Source organism: Hermetia illucens, chromosome 4 (genome assembly GCF_905115235.1).
Source record: "Hermetia illucens chromosome 4, iHerIll2.2.curated.20191125, whole genome shotgun sequence".
Taxonomy (NCBI): domain Eukaryota; kingdom Metazoa; phylum Arthropoda; class Insecta; order Diptera; family Stratiomyidae; genus Hermetia; species Hermetia illucens.
In genome coordinates, this window is record NC_051852.1 from 35,970,596 (window position 1) to 35,998,357 (window position 27,762).

The window sequence follows — 27,762 nt, forward strand, 5'->3', positions numbered from 1 at the left end:
CTTCAGATATCAGATCTTTGGCTGTGATGTGCGCTAGGTGCATAGCATCACACCCCTAACGGAAATTTTGCGACAAATAACAGGGAATCGAATGCAATGGGCCATCACCGTCTTAGTGCTCAGAAGCTAGGCTTTTGCCCTACCACTAATATACATACACACAAAGGATTTATGGATACACCATCAAAGATGCTTCTCTTCCAATTTTTCCACGATCGGTGCAACCCCATATCGAATCGCGAATATCCTCATTTCGGATGCGATCAAGCGGTGACACGCCACTAGTCCAACGAAGCATCTTCGTCTCCCTTTTATAGTCGGTTAACATTTCCTCTCCAGCCTGGTTCGTATCCATGTCCTCTCTGCCTTAAACAGAATCGGTCGAATCAAAATTTTGCATATTGTTCACTTCCTCATCCAGTTTATATTTTTCTATTTTTAACCACCACATTCGAAGTAGGATTTGTTTGCAAGGATAATCTGTCTTTTGATTTCAATGTTGTCCTTTGTAATTGCTGTCATTGTTCCAAATTGGAGTCGTTTAATGTCACATTCTGTCTGATTGATGTCTTCTTTCTAGTTTGTGGCATGCCAACTTGCATTCCTCCTTGTTAACAACTGGAAACAAACAACCAACCACTAGTAAAAGTACAAGTTTTGTTTATATAAGAAAAGTATAATTACATTTATTTTTGGTTACACAGTACTTTACCATACATAGTTGTTTTGTTGTTTTTCTTTTCTCATACGCGCACGTATATTTTCACTATTAAGTATTCCATCATTCTCCGTTAACTATAGATATATGCATGTCACATAATTCGCCTATACATAACAATCAAAACAATTACATAGAACACGTAGAATGATAATCGTGGGAAACAAAAGATTCTTCCATTTACTTACTAATAGCAAATATAAATTATTAGAGTTTAGAAAATAGTGAACGTGTTTTTTGTGGTTTTCCCTTTGTTGTTAAAAAGTTTTTTTTTGTTTTGTTTTCATCCCTAGTTTTGTATAATATCATCGATCCTATGTGAAAATTTTGTTTATAGAAAATGCTGGGAATGCCCCTAACAATTGCATGTTGATGCATTTGAACCGGTTGATTGGAGGTCGACGCCTTCAGGATACCGTGGCTCCCATAATGAATCGGTTTCGAGAATCTGTAAATTATAAAGTTATGATGAACATCATTCAATTCGTATCAATAATAATTCTGAAAAGAAATACTTAATACAAAACCATGATTGGATCGAGGCATTCCTAAATAACGATCAAGTGTCTCCATTTTATTATTCCTTTTGTCTGGTTCTCGAAATTATTCAAACAACGAATGAGTAAGAGAGCTGATAAATCCATCAAAGCAATATAGCAATCTTCTTCTTCTTTAGCCTTAGTCCGATTCAGTAGCGGGGTCTGCTGGAAGGGAGAGGCTCATACATAACCTTCCAGCGTAACAAGCCATCATTGTTTACCATCGACTTCAAAGTTTAGACCAATGTTAGCTAGTGAGTTCTCCTCAGCATGAATTACATGACCATACCATCGAAGATCCTTCCACGATCAGTGCAACCCAATATCGATCGCGGATGTCCTCAAGTTGGATATGATCACACACTATCCGAGATACTTAAATCTCTCAGTTTTCAGCAGATCGTTGCAGCTGACAGTGGTAGTGCTTGTTTTATTGAAATCGGGTATCAGAAACTCAGTTTTATTCAGATTCATTTGAAGACTGTCCAATATAGCCAACTTCCGCTTATCGGTCGTATATACACACGCGTGAACACAAATTAAATACAAAACTTCTAAATGTGTTCTTCATGACGAAAAGAATTACCTCAGAGGAGCCTGAACTATTTGAAAGTGTGAACGAGTGTGGAGGATCAACTCCACACTGTTTAACTTGGCACAGCAAAAATCATAGTCTTCTTTCTTCTTCAGGAAAGCAAAGGATTCAGTCACGCATACAAAACTTTTATACAATAAATAAATTGCGCACCATCGTGGGCGATTTTTAGAAATATGTCAAGGTTCCTCCAGGATTTAGCCTACACTTCTCTCTTACAGTTGTCCGCCATTAGCTTCAAGGGTGGCCCATTCTTGGTCATTCTGGGATAACCAGCAATCAAGCGACAGCTATCGAACTTCCATAATGTGTGAACTATCCACTACCACTTCCAGCTTCTAACTAACAAGTCTATGGGCATCTGCTCCGTACAGCGATATAATTCTTCTTTTAGTTAAATGTATGACCAGAGTAGCCCGATGATAGCACAGAGACACAAGAAAGAAAACTGGAGCATTTGAGCGACCGTGGTGATCATTTTTCATGTGCTTCTCCCGTATAACAACACAGGGAAAGCATTATGTAGAGCAGCCTCAGCTTCATATTGGTGTCAACGTAATTACATTCCCAGGGTCGGGGCAAAACAGCGAAGGTTTAGTTATGGCTGCTAATGCGTTCAGAATTATCAAGTTCGATGTTATCGCTGACAGAAACAATAAAAAGACTTTAGTTATTAGGTTGTTGCACATGAAATGGCCGATTTGGCAATCAAGTGAAGTTAGTCGCGATTTTGCTGTATCAAACTACCACCAGTTGGCGCTGTTGGTGTCGGATAATGAAGTATAAATACTCCTACATTTAATCAAGGAGTCGTTTCAGTTCTGACCATCGTTGTGATAACAGTGAATAAAAAGGAAAAAAGGATGGAAAAGAGCCAAGAACGTATACTTTTTCTATATGAGTTCAAACTCGGTCATAAAGCAGCGGAGGCGACCAGGAACATTAACAGCGCATTTGGAGCTGATGCGGTAAGCCAACGAACCACACGGCGGTGCTTCGCAAAATTCCGGTCAGGCGACGTAAACCTTCAAAGTGTGCCACGTGGACATCCAGGACCATCGATTGACAATGACGAGTTGCGTTTGCTAGTCGAATCCGACACACGTCAGTCTGTGAGATACATTGCAGAGAAACTGGACAGTTTCGCGACAACAACTTGGAAAGGTGAAAAAGCTCGACAATTACGGAGCAAAACAGCTCTTCGAATGGAAATTTGCAGTTCTTTACTAGAATAGTGACATGTGATGAAAAATGGATATTATACGACAATCGTCACCGATCAGCACAATGGCTAGATGCTGATGAGCCACCAAAGCATATGCCGAAACCGACCACTACTTTTTAAGCATTTGGATCATTTTTTGGCGGAAAAACGATTTAGGAATGAAGAGGCCATCAAAATTGCTTTCGACGAGTTTATCAACACCTGAAAATTGGACTTCTACGAAACTGGCATAAATGCTCTTGTATATCACTGGGAGAAGTGTTTTAAATCGACTGGCACCTATTTTGATTAATTAAATAAATTTGTGTAAGCTTTACAGTGGTTTCAAATTTTAGTACCAAATCGGCAATGTGCAATAACCTAATACTTTTTTCTGCGACGGAATACAACTCCAGTGTACTGTAGAAGGCCAGAACTGGTGGAAGAAATACGCATTTCAAATTAATTAAATTGTATCGCTTCGTAAGAAAAAGCAACTAAAGTGCTTTTATTCTTTATATGTTAAATTGATGATAGGAGAAAAATACCATGATCCATTGAACGCCCTCTTTCGGCCAGAATGCGGCCTTATCAGACTCAGTTATTAGTTTAGGCGAAACTCCATTTTACCTTGACTAGAGCTCATGAAGATATTCAATGGAGAACCCATCTTTCCTTAATAACTAAAGTAACAAAGCAAATGTATCGCATTCACTGATCACTAGCAAAGAATAACAACAAATCATAAGTTGATCAGTATATTTGTTGTTGTTGTTTGTTTTCCTCAATTTTTCAATGAGACTGTGCTTCAGTTCCATTATCATCACACTTAATGCTGTACAAGTGATAAGTTCATAACATCGAAACAAACACAAAACGAACGCAAACATCCATGACGCCTGCGATTCGAACCCAGAGAACGAGATTGAGAGGCTGACACTCTACTCCTCAATCATCGCACTATTCAAAAGCAGAAAATTTTGGTTAAAGAAATACTACTGATTGCAACAATATTACAATTTATCAGTAACGTACAGTCCACAACGTGTTGCTCCAGTTTATCACTCCATTATAAAAAACATCATTATTAAATTTATTGCTGGTGAAATTGTAAAATCAACAACAACTTTGGAAATCTATCAACGGACCGGAGCCTGCCTGAACCCAGACCTGGGAACAGAATGACCAAAGTGGTTACTAGAGTTCGTTTTTAGAATAAAGGGAATCCTTAATGGTAGATTGGAGCAATTGGAGAGAAACTTCTTCTGAGACAGATCTGATGAGTTGACTCCGCCCTAGTTTGGTTCGTGAACCAAAATAAATAGCGGAGAGTTTCTTTCCAATTAAGCCGATACGCCATCAAGTGAATTCCAGACTTAAGACGCCCTTAAACCTAAAAAAGATAAAGCATTGCTAAGAATTCACATATTTGAACAGAAGAAGCGATACAAATAAATGATTCATGAAAGTAAAAATCACCCCTTCATCCTTTGAAATTCATCGACAGCAGGGAACCTTTTTTAAAAAAAACGCAAATTTATTACGTTGCTCCGTTCGAACGAAGCATATCCCAGCTGCAAGGATACAAAACCTCCTGTACCCTTCCAAACCTTAAAACATCACCTCGCGATTCCATTGCAATCAGTCCTAATCCGCAGCAAGGCATGGAGCATGATTTTCCAATTCAGACTATACTCTGGCTTGTGGCCTATCATCACCTGCACGTTATTCACATCGCCAATTGCAAATTTACTTGACACTTTTTCCATGCATCTACTACACGTTCAGGATCTCTTTAGTGAAGGAGTATTCAAATTTAGCTCTTTATCGACAACTTCGACAAAGTAGTCAAGATCCTATACCGATATCACCACCAGGTCGACTATATGCGAATAGATAAATGGTAAAACTGAACTAAGTTTTCATGGGTCTTAGCCCACTCCTTGAATAAGTATAAGGCTCAGCTGAATGGAAAAATAAGGAGATGGAAGGAGCGAGTCCTATTTCATATTCCAGGAAGTTTCGGGGCAGCGATGGGCAACGCCGTTTTTATGTGAAATGTGAAAGAAAACCTGAAGATTATACTCGCAGAGATGGCACACACTCGAGATTCTGGATCAAATATGTGGCCTAACATATATACTGGCAATCGCCAAAGGGTAGTATAGATCCCGGGGCGAAACGTGGATTGGTACCCACGATGGAGCATAAAACCTGGGAAATGCCTGCTGAACCAACACCAACAGCTCTACTACCAAACCCTATCTCCACCTCCACGTGGTGACCGCTGGGAGCTCTTTCTTGACGAAAAGCTGCAGACGGAGAAGGATAAAGGCGAGTCTCCCGCGCCTAAAAACGGGACAAATTGTACCAACTGGTCCTCCAGGTTGGGGGTTGGGTAGGGCTGACAACCCTACACGGAAGACAACTCGTTACGAAGCCACAACAGGAGCCTCGGATAGGACGGATTTTAAAACGACGGACCCGGCAACGACAAAGGAACAACGATTTGCGCATTTTCTCATGGAACGTGCGCTCCCTGTACAGAGATGAAGCTGATAAGCAGCTAGCCGATACCCTGTCCCAATATAGGGCTGATATGACAGCGTTGCAAGAGATGGATGGACAGGGACCGGTTTCCTGGAGAAGAGCCACTCCACCATATATTATAGCGGTCATCCAGTAAACCATGTGCTCGGAGTAGGTTTCTTAGTCAGCCAAAAAATGAAACCTGCTGTTATCGACTTTGAAAACATAAGCGAACGGCTATGCACTCTGCGCTTGCGAGGCAAGTTTAGAAATATAAGCCTCATAAACGTTCACGCCCCTACAGAGGAGACTGCAGAGTCGGAAAAGGATACCTTCTACGAGGCATTAGAACGAACCCTCGAAGCCTGTCCCAGATATGATATCAAAATCATACTTGGGGATTTTAACAGCCAAGTAGGGAAGGAGCCCGTATTCAGGCGATACGTTGGCTCCCATAGCTTACACGAAAAAACAAATGATAACGGACTGCAGGGTCACACGAAATGGTTGTTGGAAGTACCTGGTTTGCGCGGAAAGCGGTCCACAAACATCCGCAGTCAACAGAGGACCTGGAGATGAAGCATCAACAAATGATCTTCACAACCACCTGAAGAACGTTATCATGGATACGGCCACAAATATACTTGGCCCCAGCCGCAAAAGGAATCGGAACGGCTGATTTGACGATGAATGTAAGCTAGCAACGGAACGGAAGAATGCTGCATACCGAATAATGTTGAATTCTCAAAGAACGCGGGCACGCGCAGAGACTTATCACGAACTCCGTCGAGCGGAGAAGCGACTTCACAGACGGAAAAAGGAAGCCTGGGAGAACCAACAAGTCTGTGAACTAGAAAAGTACAGGGAGCAACCGCACCAGGCGCGGAAGTTTTACCAACAAGTCAGCAGGATGAAGCCTTATACACCTCGATGCTCATCCTGCCGAGACAAAGAGGGAAATCTGATTTCCGACAGAATGGGCATATTGGAGCGATGGGTTGGGTACTTTGATGAGCTACTGAACAACCAGAACATCGGCGAGTTGGAGGTCCCGCCAACTGAAGACGACGGACAAATACTGCCACCACCAAGTTTAGTAGAAACAGTCCGTGCAATTCATCGGCTAAAAAATCATAAGTCGCCAGGAGCCGATGGAACTACAGCCGAATTGGTTAAATATGGAGGCGACCAGTTACACCAAGTGATTCATCAACTTGTCCTCAAGGTATGGGACAGCGAATCAATGTCTGACGATTGGCAACGAGGCATAATCTGTGTCATACATAAAAAGGGAGATATCACACAGTGTAGCAATTATAGAGGTATCATGTTGCTGAGTACCATCTATAAGATATTCTCCACTATCTTGTTAGGCCGGATAGCCCCATACGCCCAGAACATCATTGGCCCATACCAAAGAGGCTTCACTCCAGGCAAATCAGCAACAGATCAGATTTTCTCTCTGCGGCAGGCGATGGAAAAACTGTTGGAATATGGACAACAGTTGCACCATCGGTTCATCGACTTTAAAGCCGCCTATGATAGTATAGCCAGGGTAAAACTTTACACGGCCATGAGAGAATTCGGTATCCCGACGAAATTAATAAGACTGACTAGGCTGACCCTGACCAATGTGCGAGGCCAGATAAAAGCAGCAGGATCACTCTCAAGACCATTCGACATCAACAATGGTCTACGACAAGGGGATGCGCTATCATGCGTCCTCTTTAACCTGGCCCTCGAGAAAGTGATCCGTGATGCTGAGGTTAATGCAAGAGGTACGATCCAAGTCCACCCGATATCGACATCATGGGAAGAACCACCCGAGACGTACAAGCTGCCTTCATCCAGATCGAGCAGGCGGCGCGAGATCTTGGGCTGCACATCAATGAAGGCAAGACAAAATATATGGTGGCAACGTCAGCACCGAAGACGAATCAACCAACAACATCAAACCGCAATGGTCAAACACAAAGAAGAATAAGGATAGGAGAATACAACTTTGAGACCGTTGACAATTTCTCCTATCTAGGGTCGAAAATCACAACCGATAACAACTACGATGATGAAATCCACGCACGCTTGTTGTCAGCCAACAGAGCCTATTTCAGCTTACAAAGACTGTTCCGCTCGAAACGTCTCACCTTAGGGTCAAAGCTCTTACTGTACAAGACTATGATCTTGCCAGTCCTCATGTATTCCTCGGAAACTTGGGTTCTTAGCAAGAAAAATTGCGAACTCTTGGCCGCGTTCGAGAGAAGAATCCTCCGAAGAATTTTTGGCCCCCTACATGAGGATGGACGATTCCGTAGCCTACACAATGACGAAATCTATGAGAGATACAATGACCGTCCGGTTGTGGATAAAATCCGGCTCAATAGGTTACGGTGGGCGGGTCACTTAATCCGTATGGATGAAGATGATCCCACCCGGAAAGTCTATAAGGGCAATATCTATGGTAGAAAAAGAAGACGAGGCAGACCCTGCCTAAGATGGAACGATGGCGTAGGCCAGGACGCCAGACAGCTTTTAGGGATATCGAATTGGTGGACCTCGGCGCAAAACCGGGATGTCTGGAGTTCCTTATTAAGGCAGGCCTAGACCGGATACCGGTTGTTGCGCCGCTGATGATGGTGATGAATCGCCAAAGAACAAGAAATAGGAGCGATTCTCGAAAAATGTAACAAGTCATGTAGGAATATGTTTCATCTTTTCGGTCTTCAGAAAGACCAACAACCTAAAGAATCAACAATCAAACGAAAACAGCTCCTTCTGGTTATTACTCGATCCCTTTAATTGAATGCAAACGTTCCAATCGAGAGTATCTGTAAAGCACCACAACTTTCAAGGGTGCCTTCTTGATAAGACGTTTAATAATAATAGACAAAAGGTGAGCAAGTAACATAAATCAAAATATTGTCGGAGGCCATGATTAATATGTTAAATATTGGGACGTATAAATTGCAATGGAAACTTCATATTATTCGTACTGTGCTTCAATCGGTGGGTCATAGCGATGAGTTTTTGAACTCAAAAAAAAACCAATGAATCCTCATGAGATATCAGAGAGCCCTTTTATGTTTGCGGGGCAACTATATTTGTATCAAAGCGGACAACATTGTGTTTGGGTTAAACCCTAACAACTCATTCTTATACGGATATGATACAACAATATTAGCAATGAAAAGAAAATAATGAAGAGGATTTGAAATGTCCTACATCCTATGTAGGATATAGTAAAATAGCTTGACAAAAAAAAGCAACCCACCCAAAAGGCAGTATCAACAAATATTACATGGCAGCTGCTATATATATGTATATATTATTGCCATTTGCCAATCGGGAGATATACGCGCCATCGCTCGCGGTTACCTAAAACGCACTTCAGATCCCCCAGGACTCCCGCGGGGCTGGCACTTCTCCTGTAATATTCTGCGACAAGCGCCCTTGGGCAACCCAATCGTCAGCCATTTTGCGAATGTAGATTAAAATACATGGAGTAATCAACAATGCAACTGTTGCTCCTCCTTAATATGTGACCTATCCACTGCCACTTCCGCCTTCCGATCATATCGGCCACAAATAACAGGCCTCTGTGCCGACCAAGTTCTTCATTTGCAATAGTATCAGGCCAGTACTCCTATGGCACGATGCAGACGTGTGCAGGCAAAGGCTTGGAGTTTCCAAACGACAGTGTGGATCATTTTCAATATACAATCCCATATAGCAACATGCTCTGCTCATTAATGCAGATAGGGAGAGGACGATGGCCCGTCAGAATGAGAACCTTGATTTTGTTGGTGATCTTAGGTGATCCATAGCGACAATAGATATTACCAGCTAACTATTTAATGTGTGGTCCACAACCATCTACATGACTCAGCGCAGAATGGTGGTGCAAATGGCAAAAAGCTGATTCGTTGAAACACACGTATAGTGTTCTTCCCAAGAACATTTTCGATGCCATCAAGCCGATGCTCACCTGAAGCGATGTGAGCAATGAGAACAATGAGAGTTCGAATCAACTTATCAGGAAAATCTCACCACAGTACTTGAGTGGAACTTCTGCCATGTCATGAGATTTTTGAACGCATTCTTGACAACCGTATTCGCGAAATCGTTGAAATAACCGTGAATCAAGCCGAATTTGTCAAGAACTGTGGAACTACTGACGCAATACACGCTGCGCGATTACTCATGGAGAAACACCGTGAGAAGCATCGCCCTCTTTACATTGCCTTTCTGGATCTAGAGAAAGCGTTTGACCGTATACCACACGAACTCATCTGGTATGCTTTACGACAACACTTCGTGCCAGAAGAACTCGTGCGCTGGGTTCAATTGCTCTACCACGATCCGAAAAGTAAAATTCAAAGTATGGCGGGTGTATCAAAACCGCTTCGTGTCTCTGTTGGTGTTCATCAAGGAAGTGCCCTCTCACCACTCCTCTTTGTCCTTGTTATGGACACCGTCACACGGGGTATCCAACGTCCAGCGCCCTACACACTGCTTTATGCAGATGATGTTTTCCTAGCATCTGTCTGTCTGTGTCCTTTGTGATCGACGTATCAACGAACGTCTCAAATCTAAAATTTACCGCAATGTCGTTCGTCCAGTCGCTCTCTATGGTTCTGAGTGTTGACCGACCATAAAAGACAATGAACGGCGTCTTGCGGTAATGGAGACGAAGATGCTACGTTGGACTAGTGGCGTCACACGTTTAGATCACATCCGAAATGAGGATATCCGCGATCGTTATGGGGTTGCACCGATCGTGGAAAAGTTGCGAGAGAGGCGTCTTCGATGGTATGGTCACGCAATTCGTGCAAACGAGAATTCACTTGCCAAGATTGGTCTGAACATCGAAGTGGATTGTAAACGACCAAAAGACAGACCTAAGCAACGGTGGCTTGATACGCTGGATGGGCATTTGAAAGCCTCGAGATTGCGCCCAGATCAGGCATTCGATAGAGCCGATCACGACGAGCCGACCCCGCTTGTGAACGGGACAAAGGCTGAAGAAAAAAAAAAATGAGATTGCAGCATATGTGGCAGTTTTGGGTCTTCAATGAAAGTTCTTTCCTTTACTAATCGTTATACAAGGCATGAGAATCAGTAGTGGACCAAGCGCCTATGGGCGCGATAAGCCGAGCGGAGACGGAAGCTGAAAAACAAACTAAAGAAGGCAGGATTCGTCGCTGACAACAGCAAAAAGGTGCTTTAGACATTGTAGATGTTAGCAACATCCTTTATGGAACTGATATCGATGATTTAGTGTGAGGTAAGCCGATAAAACTCACTTATGAACATTTTATTCCAATTTTGTTAGTGTTCAAAACTCCAAAGCGTTTTTCTCACAACTCATGTTACCAATGTCGGTGCCCCTCGAAAGTTACTGCATCGATCCTTTTGAAAGTTTTGCAATAACAAATTAGCCAATTTTCTTTCGAAAAAATCGCATTTTTCACTTCAAAGTTTTCCCAAAAAATGAAAAATTAAAATTTCAAAAAACCCTCCTAGCGTTACCTGGGAAAGCGATTATCTAATGAAAGAACATTGATTTTTTGATTAATGATCCAACACCGAGTTGTGAAGGGCACCGCAATTCTACTTTCTCACGAGACGCTTAGGAATAATTGCTGCCGTTGCCTTATTTTTTAATATTTCTCCATGAAAACTTTACACAATATTCTTCGAATGCCACAACTTAATGTACTATAGATTTTAATAAATATGATGTTAACTATGTCGTCAAAAAAAATCACATTGTTGAGCCTTCTTTGCACAAATTAACACAGAATGCTACAGACCTAGCAATTCAGCAATTTCGAAGAACGCAGGCAGGCGCAGAGAAATATTACTAGCTCCGTCAAGCGGAGAAGCGACTTCACAGACAGGAAAAGGAAACCTAGAAAAGTCAACTGGTCTATGAACTCGCGAAGTACAGGGAGCAACATCGCCAGAGGTGCAAGTGAACGGGATGAAACCACATACACCTCGATGCTCAGCCTGTTGGAACAAAGAGGGAAATTTGTTTTGATGATGGCAGTATGGCTGTGGCATATAGGAGCAATGGATTGAATATTTTCATAAATTGCTCAACAAGCAGAATATCGGCCAGTTCGAAGTCTCGCCAACCGAAGACGACAATTCATTGGTTTAAGAATCATAAGTCACCGGGAGTCGATAGAATTACAGCGGACTTGGTTAAATATGAAGACGACCAACTACAACAAGCGGTTCATCCACTTCTTCTCAAGATTTGGAACAGTGTATCAATGTCTGATGACTGACGACGAGATTTTATATGTTCGATACATAAGAAGGGGGATATCACGCAGTGCGAAAATTATAGAGTAATCACGTAGCTGAGTACCATATCTATAGGATATTCTCCATTATCACACTAGGCTGGATGTGCCCCCCAAATCATCGGCCTATATTAAAGAGGCTTCACTCCACGCAAATCAGCAACAGATCAGATTTTCTCTCTGCAGCAAACGATGGAAAAACTGTTGAAATATGGCCATCAATCTGAGTGAAATTATGCGGTGTTTCCAACGAGTAATTATCTGAAATAATAAAAAAACTTGTTGTTTCTTTTTCGTTGGTGTGGATATTTATTCTTGCAAATACCGATATTTCGGGAACCACTTGTTCCCTTCATCAGTTCTAACAAGCTCTCAACTGATGAAGGGAACAAGTGGTTCCCGAAATATCGGTATTTGCAAGAATAAATATCCACACCAACGAAAAAAAAAAGAAACAACAAGTTTTTTATGATTTCAGATGTCCATCAATCCCACCATCTCTTCATCGAGTTCAAGGGCGCCTATCATAGCATAGCAAAGGTAAAACTGTACATGGTCATGAAAGAATTCGGTATACCGACCAAATTCATAAGACTGACTAGGCTGACCCTGGCCAGTGTGCGAGGCTAGACAAAGCAGCAGGATCACTCTCAAGACCTTTCACCATCGAAAATGGTCTAAAATAAGAAGATGCCCTACCGTGCGTTTGTTCAATACAAAACCTTATTAAACTCGACTCCCTGTCTGTCTGTCACCGCACTTTTCTCAGAAACGACTGCACCTATTGTGATGAAATTTGATAAAATGGTTAGAGCATAGGGTATCAAACGAAAGCTCTCGATTAGGACTTTAAAAGGCTCTTTAGTTTTGACACTGGATAAAAAGAGGGGATACCGGCCGTTGCACCGTTGATCATGATGAAAATTCGACTTTGAAGTTTTGTCTTGTACGTGGTGGAAACTGTTAATTGATAAAAACAACTAGCAAAAAACAATCTCTTAGTAAAACCCAAATGTGGAAGTGCTTTCATCCGTTCCAAAAGGAGGAAATGGTCGTAAAAAATAAGCCCCTTATAAGGCCTCCTTCAATTGTTCGAACCATGTACAACCTTTGCAAAATCTATCATTTCAGCAGTAATGATCAGGGCTCTGACGAATCCCTCCACCCATCTACATCGAAATAAATGAAAATCTTGGATGCAGATGCAGATTATGTAGAAAGCAGTCGGGTTATTGACACACACACACATTCTACTCGTGATTTGCGTCGTCATATACCACAGGGGGGCGTCCCTGGGACTTTGAATCGAAATGAAATTTGAAATGCTCCTAGTACAAGAATCACAGCTTCTTATTAAAAAATTATTATTGTAACTTTTGCAGATGGTCTTAAAGGACTGGTATGCACAATTACTGAAAGCAGCTCACACGAGGGTAGTTCTGGTAAGGATCATGCCGTAATAACATAACATGGATTGGTTTTTCATCACTTATCTCCAAGTAGCAATCACAAAATTGATAGACCAGTAGCTTCCGCCAAACTACAATTTTTATTTTTGAATGTAGATATATATTTCGCGAGCAACTTACCCCTTTCATCAGCACAAAGCTACTAAGTAGCTATATATGTAGCTATATCTACATTGAAAAATAGAAATTGTAGTTTGGAGGAAGCTACTTGTCTACCAATTTTAGACTAAACTACGAATAGCAGGCAATATCTAATCTCTTAGAAATCACAATTCGCGCAACGCAAATCATAAAACACTCGATATCCGCCGCTCAGACAATTTTAATCTTTGCTGGTCATTCGGTCACTTCGAACAATGTCCGTGTTTTTGCATTTTATTTATAGATATACATTTTTCAAACAAATAATGGAATGCACAATCAATAAACATCAATATCAATCACACCAGCATGCGTGTCTTCTTGATAATACTTCCGAACGAAATGAAATTTGAAATGTGCAAATTATATACGAGCCTGCTACAAAGTCAAACTTTTCTCTAATCCACCCCGCTCCTCATCCACTATGTTGTCCTTTAAATTTCAATGAAAATCGGTTCTTGCATACAAATTACTGAAAACACTCGAGTTGAAAAAAAGCAATCAATTCGATACAGAAAGGCTAACTCTATCCCATTTCGGCCAAGAAGTTACACCGTAATATTTACGAACAGAGCTTTATGCATTTAATGGATCCGTATTTCATTCTTTCTATTCTTTGAAATAAGAAAGGTGTTTCCATTTATATATTCAATCGGCTAACAATGGGTTGTTGCTTTTAAAATTGATGAGAACCGAACGACAGCAAACACTTTACAAGAATTCGTGACAGTCATGCTGGCAGGCATAATTGTACGACCGCTTGCGAGTCCTAGTTGAGATCATGAGTGCTGGACTGTAGAAACATTCTATTCATCACATAAAAGTGAACAGAAGTCAAACACGTGCACCATAAACTCATAAGCCAATTTTAGTAATGGAATAAAATAATATTGGAAAACATCATGAATTTTAAATATTGCCTCGAAGGTCGTAATCGACGTGGGTTTATATATTCAGATTTAATTAAAGGTTACTGAAAAGTAGCCTAGCAAGGTACCCTCTCCTGTTTCCTAACGAGTACGCCCGATATCAGGAAGAACTCATATTGCTTTGGGAACGGGAAAAATAAGACATAGTTTGGTTACTTAACAGTTACTCCTTAAATTTTTCATATAATACCACTTACCTTTCTAACTACTTCCTCGAATGCTTCCTTAACGCCTTCACTCGTCTTCGCCGACGTTTCCAAAAACAGCGTCCTATGTCGTTTTGCAAATTTAAAACCTTCCTCTCGACTTACTTCGCGACTTTGTACATCGATCTTATTGCCTACAACCATTTTAACCATATTGGGTCGAGTGCCGTAGATTTCCAGCTCGTGTAGCCATGAGTCCAACTTTTGAAATGTACTTCGCTTATTTACATCATAAACAAGTATTGCGCCCTGTGCGTCGCGATAATAACTGGGTGTTAAAGTGCGAAAACGCTCCTGGCCGGCAGTGTCCCAAATTGCTAACTTTGCACAATTGTTGTCAATCTCGATAATTTTCGATTTGAAATCTACCCCGATTGTTAGAGCCTGCTCCGAGTCGAATTCGTCATTTGTGAATCGAAGCATGAGACTGAAATGAGAAGAAGTTGTGTTTGCTTTAATAAAGTTACTGCAGCAATTTCTATTAAAAATTAATTTAATTAGAAATGAAAGTAGAAGAGAAATATCTGGAAAGCTTAATTTATTTTAAGAGTCTGAACAAATTTACAAATTTAAAAAGTCTTATACACTCTTACAGGCTGTACATGAATATTTTCAAATATCTCTGCCAGCTTACTCTCCCTCCCTCTCTTACAATGCGGGGGATGTAATTAAAGCACTTCAATTCTCATTTCACTGCTTTGAAAAACGTCATCCCAGAAAATATCAAGTTTTTTAGATGGTCCCAAACAAATATTGTATCTAAGTTAATTAAAGCAGTCCAGTTGCAGTGTACATTACAACTGTGGGTCATCATCTCCACCCATCACCTAACCACCTACTCTCATTAAACAACTCATCCGATTTTTCATTACAGAAAGCAGATTTGATATACCAGTAGTAGCCATATCTGAGGCAATTGCAAACGTTACGCATTTGAAAATAATTCAAAAGTTGTTGCGGGCATCGTAGTCCTTGCAACGAGAGCTGAACAGGTTCCGAATTTTCCTCGAAATAGCCTTTAAGCTGTCTATTTTTGTAGTCTAGGGTAATTTCCAGAGTCAGTGAGAGTATTCGTATTTTTGCATCAAAAATAAATTGACAATCACAGCGCCGCAAACTCATTAATTTTTGTTTTGCATGGAAAGCAAGATCATAAATCATTGCAGATTCCGAACCGCCTATAAAATTTGGCCAAATGATCTATTCTCCGGATTGTAATGAAACTATGCCGTTCAGTAGCGGCATCATCTCGTCTAGATCTAAATCACCATCTACCGTACCAACCTATCTCTGGTTCCATCAGGGTTGGGTTGTTTCCCATCAACTTGGAACTCGTCAGTGCAGTTTAGATGACCGTGCCCTCGAAGACACATCTCTTGCGTTTTTTCACGATGGGTGCAACCCCATATCGAACGTGGATGTCTTCTCTTCGGATGGGATCATAGCATGTTATTCCACTGACGCAACATATCTTCGTCTCCATCACCGCAAGACGGGGCTCATTGCCTTTAGTAGCCGGCCAACACTCAAAATCTTAGAAAACGACAGGTTGAACGAGACTGTGTTTTGGAGCGTAACTTTATCCAGGTTGCACTGATGCGTAAAGCGATTTCATGGCACACTTCACCTTTGGTAAAGAGCACCGAAACAAGATACTTAACTCACTCATTTCTGGGCAGATCACTGCCAGTTTCATTGTCATGATTTATTCAGATGCATGAGACGATCACTCCACTTTTGGGCGAACAGCTTTGTTTTGAAATGCTGAGAAAATATCATGCATAAAGCCGTGTTTAGTACGCTGCATGTTGAATATCCCGTGTGATAGTGCCCATGACAAGAAAAGAGGAGTGGCAACAAAGCGCTTCCTTGATCAACAGCGACAATCACACGGATATTTGCTGAAACTTTACCCTTCGGGTCGTGGTAGAACAATTTAGCGCCCACAAATTACTCTGGCAGTAGATTTTGTCACAATGCATACCTGGGCTTGTATGACACACAATCAAACACTTTCTCTGCATGGTATGGAATAGCAACAGAATCGGACGGTAATTTGAACATTCCGCCGCACTCTCCATATTGGATTGCTTCCTTGCCAATCAAATGGTGTTTTATCCCCTCAATAACACAATTAAAGAATCCACTGAGCAAAAGTGTTGGAAACCAACCCTCAATAGATGGTTTCAGGCTTCAGTGGTAAGTAATGGTCGATTTTGACATTACCTAAAACGTCACGAACCAAGCTAAGACAAACTGCGTTGACACTGGCGTCATATACTTTTAGTGGTGTGAAAATGTCTGATTTTGTGCCAAACAATCTCCATTTGCGAGAAATGTTACTTTTCTTACTTCATTCAAAGAAAACGGCGGCTGAAGCGCATCGAGAGTTTATGGAAATGCTGCTCTAAGTGAACAATGTGCCCTTATTGGTTCTGTCGCTTTGAAGACGGTCGTTTCCATTTTGACGACTAACCTCTCAAACCGAGTAGAAATTTTAGGAATTGCTCGATAAGGATCCGTGCCAAACCCAGGAACAGGTTGCTTCGGTATTAGAAGTTACCCGCTAAGCCATTTCCAAGTGATTGCAAACGTTGGGAATGATTAAAAGACAAAGAGCTCAAGGAACGTTGAGTTTCGTTTTTTTTTTTTTTTCACCTGTGATCAAGAGCTCCACCGTCAAAAAAGGAAAGGGCTTCTTCATCGCATCGTGACGGTTAATGAAAAATGGATTCATTACAGCAATCCACAGAAAAGAAAGCCATCGGAACTATCGGATCTTGCTTCTACGTCATGGGCTGGGCAGAATATACACGCTGCGAAGGTTATGCTGTGTATTTGGTGGGACCATGTCACCCCTGGGGAATGGTACCGATCTCAATTGATGCGACTGAGTCGAGCCCCGCGCAAAGAGCTGCCACAATACGAGCAGAAGCACGAAAAAGTGATTCTACTGCATGACAACGCTCGACCTAATGTTGCCAAACCCATTAAAACATACATACAGGCGGTCAATTGGGAAGTCTTACCCCACTCGCTATATTCCCCAGATATTGTGGCGTCCGATTATTACTTGTTCCGTTTGATGGCGCATGCTCTGGCTGACCACCAGTTCCGATCATATGAAGACATCCAAAAATGTGGATAGCTTTAAGAAAAGAACATTTGTAACGATATTCAAGCTCTGCCAGAGAGATGAAAAGTTGAAGCTAGCCATGGGCAATACTTTCAAGTTGCATTTTTTTAAAAAAAAAAACAGCGAGAATTTAGTTGCGCATCTAACAGTTTGATTGCCGTGGTGTTTGAGGGAAAATGTCATCGTCCACGTCCTCCGGACAAAGCAGCGTGAAGAACATCACCAATACCAAGAAGAAATAATATCGATGATATCATGCACCAAAATTCTGTGAGATTTTATCTCCGTACAACACGTGACAATTTGCAAAACCATAGGTCGCTATGATGATAGCTATTAATTTCTCCAGAATGGCCCTTCTGCGTAGAGCAAGCCAGATACACTCCCTGTTCACACTATTGAAAGTTTTCTCGAAATCAATGAAGAGCAGGTGAAGCAAAATTCTAAACTCCGCGCATTCTCCCAAAATGATCCGCAAGGTGTTGATGTGGTCAACGCAGGATTATCCGGAGCAGAAACCTCTGTCTCTGTCGATCAAGCTTTTGGAATGTTTTTTGATGCGTTCCAGGATTATTTTAGCTATTATCTTTGCAATGGCAGGGAGCACGCAGCACCAATCGGCACACTCAAAACGGGGACCCTTTTTTGAAATTGAAAAACAATTTTTAACAACGAAAATTGTTTTTCGGCCCTCATCTCATCCGCAGCAATCACTGGTGTGGATAAGAAATTTAGTAGGGCCACCGTCGACGACGTTGGCAAATGGTTTCTCTTCGGCAGCCTCCAAACTTGTCCGAGGAATACAAAGAAGTTGAGAATAAGCAAGTGTTCCACAATCGTACTTCTACAAAATCTCCAACCAATTTCAGCTTCCAATCCAACTTTGTCTTGTTTCACCTCCGCAAAGCTACATGAAGAAGAGAAAGCTAAAGAAGAACGCAAGCGAGTGGTTGAAGGAAAATTCAACGAATGGCTGGCACGTAAAGCTGAAACCAAAGCGTCACAACAGATGCCGTTCGTTTCAATTACGCGTTGGTCGGGCTGGACGAGGAGGCAGTTGAAATTGTCTCCGACGTACTCGAGGACGGCTCTTGAAGGCAATTAAAAGAGCAGCTCGTAAAACGCTAAATTTAAGCACTGACTGACAGAGCCAATGCTAGATGACCGTGTACCAAGCCAACTGCTGCGTAAGATGAAGCAATTGGGTGGTGACAAAGTCGGCATCGAACTACTACAGTCTTTATGGCTGCGGAGGCTCCCGGAGAGCACACAGACCATCCTGACATGTCCGGATTCGGGGTCTCTGGATACGTTATCCAGGTCCAAGTGTGACCCGTGGTTGGTGAGGAGTTTCGCGACAAGTCAAGCCAGATGGCTCAGCTGCAGCAGATGCTGACAGCATTAACAGCTACCATCTCTGAGTTGGCAGAGGCCGTCGGTGGTTTGCGTTCGGACTGTAGGTCTAGATCCGCCTCCCGAAAAGGGCGGTCAATTAGTAGGTCGTCGGGACCTTCGGCAAGTACCAGCGCTTGCTGGTACCAGCGAAGATGCGCTGAAAAGACTAAAAAATTTACCAGCCCCTGCAATTTCTTACCAAACAAGTCACACTTGCCCTGGAGTTCTGGCAACTGCTACCCGAAATGCACCACCACGTCGCCTCACAATCTACAACCCCTTCGGCCGGCGCAACTACCTGGTCGATACAGGCGCTGTTCCGTTCTTCCCGTATCCCGGCATAACAATTTAATACCGCAATTATTGCAACTCTTTTGAGTGGGCGCTTCATAATTGCGGACATCAGCATTCCCATCTTAGGAGTGGATTTCCTGTGCCGCTATAGTTTGCTAGTCGATATAATGGATCCCTCAGTCAGGAGTCCCACAACTTTCCTTAGCTCATCCTGCTCACGATTTTTAAGACGTTATTCGTGCACTGCTTAAAAAATAATGCAATATCACTAGAGAGCGTAGTCTCTCTGAGCCCGTTAAGCATGATATTCAGCGCCACATCAACACTACTGCCCATTTTTGTCTAAGGTGAATCCATCACCACCGCAGTAGCTCGCAGTTACCCGGAAAAAGTTCGAAAAACGTCTTAAGCAGGGTATTTTTTTATTTGTGGCGAGTACAGACATCTAAATGCTCAGACGATTCCAGACCGATATCCCATCCACCATTTGACCTTGGACTCAAGGGGGTCAAGGGATACCATCAGATCCCTCTAGCTCCCGAAGACATTCAGAAAACGGCAATATGCCGTCCGAGTTCACTAGGATGACTTTTGGACTATACAACGCAGCGAAAACCTTTCAAAGATTTACTCTGTGCTGCGAAATCTAAACTTCTGTTTCGCATCTTTTTATGATATTCTGGTCGCACCTTCCTCTGAATCCGACCATTTAGAACAATTCTAATGCATCTTTCAATGTCTCCTTGAGGCCGGTCACCAAACAACAGCTGGTGAATGCTACACTTCTGGGATTCCCTCAGCAAAATGCTAGTCATATTCGTCGATGCCTCAGACACTGCCATAGGTGCTGCTCTTCACCAAAAAGTGAATCCAATCTAAATATTTCCGGTATTCCCTTAAAGGCAGGCCTTTCACATTATTCATGGACCCAAATCACTCAGTTTTGCTTTAAAACAAAGCATCCCCTCGTCAACTTCGGCACTTGAGCTTTATCATCCAGTTCATTTCCGACATTCAACACGTGTCTGGAAAAGATAACGTGGTTGCTGACGCTTTGTCACGTCTTGCAAAAGTCAAGATCCCCCCCGGCTCAACACCCAGTATATACTACGAGATCTCAGACAAGGGACCAAGGCCATATATTCCGGCCGATTTCCGAAAGGAACTTTTTCACACCGTTCACAATCTGGCGTACCCAGGCGTTCGGACAACGAATCGGTTAGTCACCACAAAGTACTACAAAGGATGTGAGAAAAGAAGTAGAAGTGTTCCCTCGATCTACCAAGCGTTTCCACACAATCCATCTCGACATCATTGGCTCTTTGCGAGACTCACACCGTTTCAGGTATTCCCTCACAATCATCGATAAGTTCACATGGTGGCCTGAGGCGGTACCTCTGAAAGACATTACTACACAATCTGCAGAGCCCCTCTGTCGAGAATGGATTCCACGCTTTGGTGTGCCGGCAATTATAATCACCGACCAGGGAATGCAGTTCGAGTCCTCCCTTTTCTCAGAATTGGAAAAGGTAGCACAGGATACTGAAGGCCGATATGGTGGCCCAAGACAACCCTTTTTGGTCGCAGGTCCAGCCACTCTTTCTTCGGGGCCTCTGAACAGCCAATTGCAAAGAATTTGCTGCAAGCCCCGGGGAGCTGGTATTCAGGGTGAACCTGAGACTCCCCAGCGACCCTATTCTCGAAATAAGGTCGAGACGCAACGCTACCAGTCTGTCGCGTCTGCTCAAGGACGCAATGCCAAAGCTAAAGCCGGCACTACATGCCAACCACGCGAAAACCGTAGCTGACGTGCCCAGGGATCTTCAATTCTGTACGTCCTAATTAGGACGGACACTCCTCAGAAACCGCTGCGGCCACTTTATGAGGACCCCTTCAAAGTGCTCCAGCGAGACCGACATTATTATAGCCTCAACATCGGTGGCACGGTCAAACGGCTCTTCGCTCGACTAAAGCCCTTCATCCAGAAAGAAAACGCGGCCAGAGCGAGAGCCCCGCGACTCGTCTGTTTTGATTTGGGGCAGCCGGGTTCAGGGAGCCGTACATCTGGTTCCTCGCTAAAACCTCCCTGAAGGTGGAGTGTTGCGACAAAACGAGCAACTTGTGTGTCGGATGCACGCAAGTGTGAATCGTGGTGGCCATGCCATCAAAAAAACAATTCTTGCCAGCGAAAATTACCTGACCAGCGCAATAGCAAATTCCCTTTTGTCAATACGTTGCACTTTCGGAATTCGAGAGCGTCTCGGCCACAATCACTCGAAGTGATCAATAGGACTTTCAATTCCTTCCATCTATTAACCCGCTTCCACGATTCGAAGCGTGACCGGGAAGAGAGCAGTTTTGATGGCGGCCCAATCCTCATCTATATTCTCAGACGGATTACTCAGTGCATCTGCAGCCCAGCAAGGTGGCTGAATGATGCAAGCGGTCGATCTTAAACTAACTTAACTAAACAAGAAACACCTCCGAAGCACGAAATTTGAACATAATAGGAAAGACATTTTTAGATGGTCAAAATAAAGATTTTTTCCAGACGAATCCTGGGTTTAGAAAAAGAAGGAGTAAATGTATTGACTTGTTAGGGGACTAGAGGGGTCAAGCAGTGCAGGATAGACTGACGCGGAACATAGCTCCCTGAGGCCAACCTATCTCTCTCTAAGGATGAGCTGTCTCTCCTCTGGGACGGTGCGTGGCTTCTCAGGGACCAAGCCTCTCGTCTACCAAGACCGTTAGTGAGTGGTGATAGCCACACCCTGTACCAGGTGACACTACTATTAACAAAACGTTACGGATCTAGACTGGGGAGTCGAAAAACACCTCCCCTAATCCAGGGTGTTATGCGAACCGTGCCCATGGATAGTTTGCACTCGGGGGTAACTGACTGTATTCGAACGGAGCCTCACTGATACCTAGTCGCCTAAGTGAGTAAGTTAGACCTTACCGTGCTACGGGAGGCTGTGGCACGGCGGACCTCTTTACCCTCATACTCGTGTGAATCAAATGAGTACAAAAAAGGAAAGAAAACGAAAACCAAACAAGCGGGGCCCCGTACCGCACAAAAACTGGTTAATCAGGCGTAGGCACATCTCCGAGTTACTGAGAGTCAGGTGATTACACCCAAGAAGGGAGAAGTTGGGACGTCAAGCAGTGGATCCAAGGTTAACATTGGTATACTGCATGGACAACAGCCGACGAACACCACTGCTCAAAGAGCAGGGACCAGCAAAAGCGCGTCTGAGATAAATATAACAGACGTCAGGAAGGAAACAGGTCTCAGTGGCGCCGGTGTTAAATAGTACCTGCGCTATCTGAAAGAAGGCCTGAAACCAGAAGAGGCCCTTAAGAAGCCTCAGGACACGCCTAAGCCATCTCTACCGGAGCCGAGAAAGCGAGCAGCAGCAGAGATCAGCCCGCATGAAGCGAATGCTCCCAAAAAAATCCAAACCTGAATCCAAGGGGGGAGAAATCCCGGGCAGGTCAGGAGCGAAGGCAGGACCCAGGAAGCCCGTCATTAGCTATGCTAGTGCGGTCAAGGGCATTCGACTGGCCATACTGCCTACAATGTTTCCCGAGCAAATACTCGCTCGTGAGGAGCAGGAAATCATTGAGGACCTTGTCGTCAGGCAGATGATCAAGGGTTGGACTTCGAAACTGGTGTTCACCGGGATTCGCTTTCGACCAGGTCTTACACTGGTGGACTGTGCGACGGAAGATACCGCAGAATGGGTTAGAACCATAGTTCCTAGATTGCCAGGCTGGGAAGGGGTGGAACTGCCAACATGTGCCGGGGATGATATATCAGGAGTCCACATGGTGACAGTTTTTCTGCCAAAAGCCGCGGCAATAGAAACGGAAGGCCTTATGAGCCTCCTAAACGCTCAGAATGAAGATCTCCACACCCGACTATGGAGAGTCTTCAGAAGCAAGGTGGAGCGCAAGGGTAAACTCCTCACGATCAACTACCGATTTGGCAACATACCTGTGCATGTGCACAGGGAAAAGCCGAGGAAAGATACCTCGGAGGAGACACCAAGTGAAAAACATACCGAGGTCCGTGAAGAAATCCCGAAAGCCATATAGGCGGAAAGGACTGGATAAACCAGGGAAGTAGACCTGTTGTCCAGTCAGAAGCAGAAGCTGAACAACCTAGACCTAGAACTCCCAGGGCTCAGGGTGGACAGCGATGCGCAGGAAAGCGCCACATTGGAAGAGGAGAGCAACACTCCGACAGTGGAGAAGAGCTCCAAACAATAACGGAGTCAATGGCCAGCACTAAAATAGCCCAGATAAACCTCCACCATGCGAGAGCTGCATCTGCAGCTGAACATTGGAATAGTGCTGGCTCAGGAGCCCTGGGTGTACCGGTGGCAGATGCGGTCTGCAAGGAGGAAGCATGCAGGTAATTTGAGACTCCTCTTGTGAAAAATCAAGAGCTTGCATAATTCTTAGACGTAATTTAAAATACATACGTCTTTCAGAGTTCTTAACCGGGAACCGTGTGGCTATCCAAGTCTCATTGGAAGCCGGGAGGAGCACTCGAGAGATATTTGTGGCATTGGGATACTTCCCAGGAGACGAAATCCGGGGTCCACCGGAACAAGTCGCAAAACTGACGAAGTATTGCGAAAAGAGGGCGTTATTACTTCTTCTCGGCTGCGAAACCAACGCCCGCCACGAAGTCTGGAGAAGCACCGACACCAATAAGTTAGAAATATACATTCGACATTGAGGATAACTCCGAAATAGAAAAATAATAAGGAATCCCAAGTGAACGGATTGGGAATCCTACGCAACGCACTTGAGCAACAACATTGCCCAACTTCAAGGAGACGCTGACATCAGGAGCGAACTGGAATTAGAAACGGTGGTGGAAAACCTCAACACAATTGTCATTGACGCATATGAGACCAGCTTTCCGGCTAAAACAGTCAAGTCATCAAGGGATGTATCATGGTGGAACAAGAACCTGGCCAGAATGAGAACAGAGGCACGAAAACTCTTCAACTGGGAAGCGAAACGGAACAGCTTTAGGGAATTCTGTGAAGGGTCCGAACAGATCACAAAAGCAACCAGGTTGTACAAGGCTGTAGCCAAAGACGGGGGAATATCTTCTGTGTGCTTGAAAAAGGAAGATGAAACATTTACCGAGAATGAGAAGGACAGGGTACACCTGCTTCTCAGAACTCATTTCCCGGGGTTCTTCCCCATGGTTCATTCTGCCTGACACCCCAACAACGAATAAAAGGGGAAGGGAGGAGAGCTAGAAACTAGCGAAAGTGGCCTGCTCAGAAGCTAGGCTAAGATATCGAAGGAGCATTCGACAACACATCGCACACAGAGATACAAGATGCCCTGAGCCGCAAAGGAGTGGGAAACACCTTGGCATTCTGGATGGTCAAAATGCTAGAAAGCAGACAAATAGAGGTACAAACAGGTACAAATTCTATTATCATGAACACCACTCAAGGCTGTCCACAGGGTGGAGGCCGCTGATGTGGAGTATGGTAGTGGATATACTCCTGGACGTGTTAAAAAATACTGGAATACAAGTCCAGGGTAAGGCGGACGACATTGTTTTAATCTGTACGGGCAAATATGAGGATATCCTATGTGATAGAATCCAAACTGGACTAAGGGAGTCAATCCAGCCAAAACCACCATAATGCCATTCACTAGCAGACGTAAACTTGATCACCTGAGAGCCATAACACTACATGAAATGGAGGTGAAACGAGAAGCAGAGGACAAATATTTGGGAATTACGCTAGACCAAAATAAATACTCTGGAAGACACATGTCGGAAACACTTGGCGGAAAGCCACGAGGGCTCTTATGACTTGCAGATCCATAGCAGGAAAAAAATGGGGTTGCAGCCCGAAGATACTACTTTAGATATATACTGCGATGATTATCTATGGAGCGGTAATCTGGGCAGAAAGAACCGAACTCGGCACACAAGCCAGGGAAGTACACAAGCTCCAAAGATTGGCTTGCGTGTGTATCAGTGGGACATTGAGGACATGCCCAAAGGCATCTCTGGAGGTCCTTCTGGGATTAACCCCTCTCCATCTGCACATACGGATGCAGACAAGGAGGGCAATATTCAGGATGGCTGGTAGTATTAGTAATGCGGGGAGCTGCCTAAATCGAAGAAAAATTGATATTCTTTCTAGGCGGTATCCCGAATTACTGATACCAAGGGATAACATGACAACGAGGTTTCACTTCGATAAGAAGTTTGAAACACACCAGCAACTGATTACTTGATACACAGACGGAACCCTCACAGCAGAGGGAGCGGGTGCCGGTGTCATTGGTCCAAGGAAAATGTACTTTGAGCCAATGGGCAGGTACACTAGCATATTCCAGGCGGAAATATACGCCATAGACAAATGTGCCTCCTTTAATCGGCAAAGGAACTATAGGGGGCAGAACATAGCTATTCTCACCGATAGCCAAGCAGCGATGAAGGCACTTAGGTCCAACCAAGTGAACTCTAAACTGGTATGGGAGTGCCTTGAGAGACGGACTACACTCGGCTCGTCCAACAAGGTCTGGACACTTTGGGTTGCAGGCGATGCTGGGGTTGGAAGGCAACGTGGCAGCGGACGAACTAGCCAAGAAGGGAGCAGGGACGCCTTTACACGGGCCAGAACCCTTCGGAAACGGTTTCATGGCTATGAATCTAAGAAATGAAGAGAAACGGTTGAGGGAACTATACTGGGCCGGCCTACCAGGGATGGATTAGGGGATATGAACCCATACGCACAAAGGATTACTTAAACCTCACCAAAAAGAACCTCCGAATCATATTGGGAATTCTCACTGGTCATTGTCGGCTGAACTATCACCTAGGGAAGCTAGGGATATCCACGGACAATGCCTGCAAGTTTTGTGAGGAGGATGATGAGACCTCTATACACGTCCTGGGACAGTGTCCGGCACTTCTGCAAAGTAGGTCGAATTGAGGAAGCCCTGAATCCGCCATCCACTTGATGACGGACCGGACCCTGATAACTACTAAGGCAGATGCGACTCATCAAACGCTTTTTCTGCCTCTGCCCTGGGAGCAACGTCGCCGAAATGATTAGCGCAAACACGTCATGGATGCGAATTATATTCAGGGGAAGAACCGTCTAATATTTGTGGCCAAAAGTCGACCGGAGCTGAAATAATTTTTGTTTAGAATTACTAGGCGCACCCATGATCACTTCGACCACGCTCCTTCCAGTTCAGAGGCAGCTTCTGATGAGTTGCCTCTGTCCTTAACGAAACCGTACACGTCTGTAACACATTTCTGATCTACGTTCTTTACTTATCATTTATTATCATCATTTTTGGATCACTCCTCGAATGGAATAAATTACCCTTTTCAGTGAGTCCTTCCTGACCTGAATTCATAAATTACAATTGGTAATATCACTATTCCTAATTTCAGTGAACAATAATTACTCGCACAACAAAATCACCACAATTCGTTTAGGAAGGATAAGCGCTGTCGGAGAAGCCAGACAGGTTGGCGCCATTCAACAAGTCTCCCGCGCAACTACCAAACAAACATTGTTTATAGAAATAAATGAGCTAAAATTGTCTAATACAGCAAAGACTATGACAAACCATCTTCTGGTTTACAAATTCCAACAATGACTCAGTCAATGATGCAATATTTTCACAAAATCTAAAATCTTCGTTAATAATTTTGTGCACGTCCTTGCAGAATTGACCAGTTTTCCAAACAAAGCCGTGTCCTCGCTCCAAATTGGTTCGAGTCTCCACTGAGATCAGAAAACCTTGCAACAAACCCTTTCTGGATGCCGTCATCGATGGCGAAGTCCAATAGGCGAAAAGATGGACAATGTCCTCTGGAAGCATTTTCCCACGATCTTACCTTGATTTCCCGACGCCACTCTCGCCGATGATCAAAATCTTAAGCGTTGTAATGTAATTATCACCCATTTTCGATATTTACGACGCAATTGCTTAGCACTTACACGAGGAAATACTACACAATTGACTACACAACCCGAACGAGAACTTTGGCTACATGCACGAAACTTGGCTCGAATGCTCGACACTGGTCGCTATTGTCGTATTCGCGCGATGCCTATCATTGGTGGGAATCGGTATCCACTGGAAAATGTTGCAATTGCTCCCCTGCGGTGGCTAAAAATGTTCTAATATTGCAGAAACTCCGCACCGTCAACTTCTGTTCATTTGACAACTTTGACAAATGTTTTGCTCTTCTCTCGTTCGCTCCAAGAATTTACTTATCAGAGTC

General features: G+C 43.6%; 1 protein-coding gene across 2 annotated transcripts; it reads right to left on the reverse strand.

Moving 5' to 3' along the window:
* Positions 1-655: 655 nt before the first annotated feature.
* LOC119653423 (ras-related protein Rab-18-B) lies at positions 656-27,731 on the reverse strand. 2 transcript variants are annotated; one of them, XM_038058000.1, is made up of 3 exons: positions 27,373-27,731; positions 14,633-15,068; positions 656-1,166 (listed from the first exon to the last, which is right to left on the reverse strand). In XM_038058000.1, exons 1-3 carry the CDS (start codon positions 27,438-27,440, stop codon positions 1,074-1,076), a joined length of 597 nt encoding a protein of 198 aa, XP_037913928.1. In that variant the 5' UTR covers positions 27,441-27,731; the 3' UTR covers positions 656-1,073. The 2 variants fall into 2 exon arrangements, with proteins under 2 accessions (XP_037913928.1, XP_037913930.1); XM_038058002.1 differs by lacking the exon at positions 27,373-27,731 and adding an exon at positions 26,852-27,098.
* Positions 27,732-27,762: the final 31 nt, after the last annotated feature.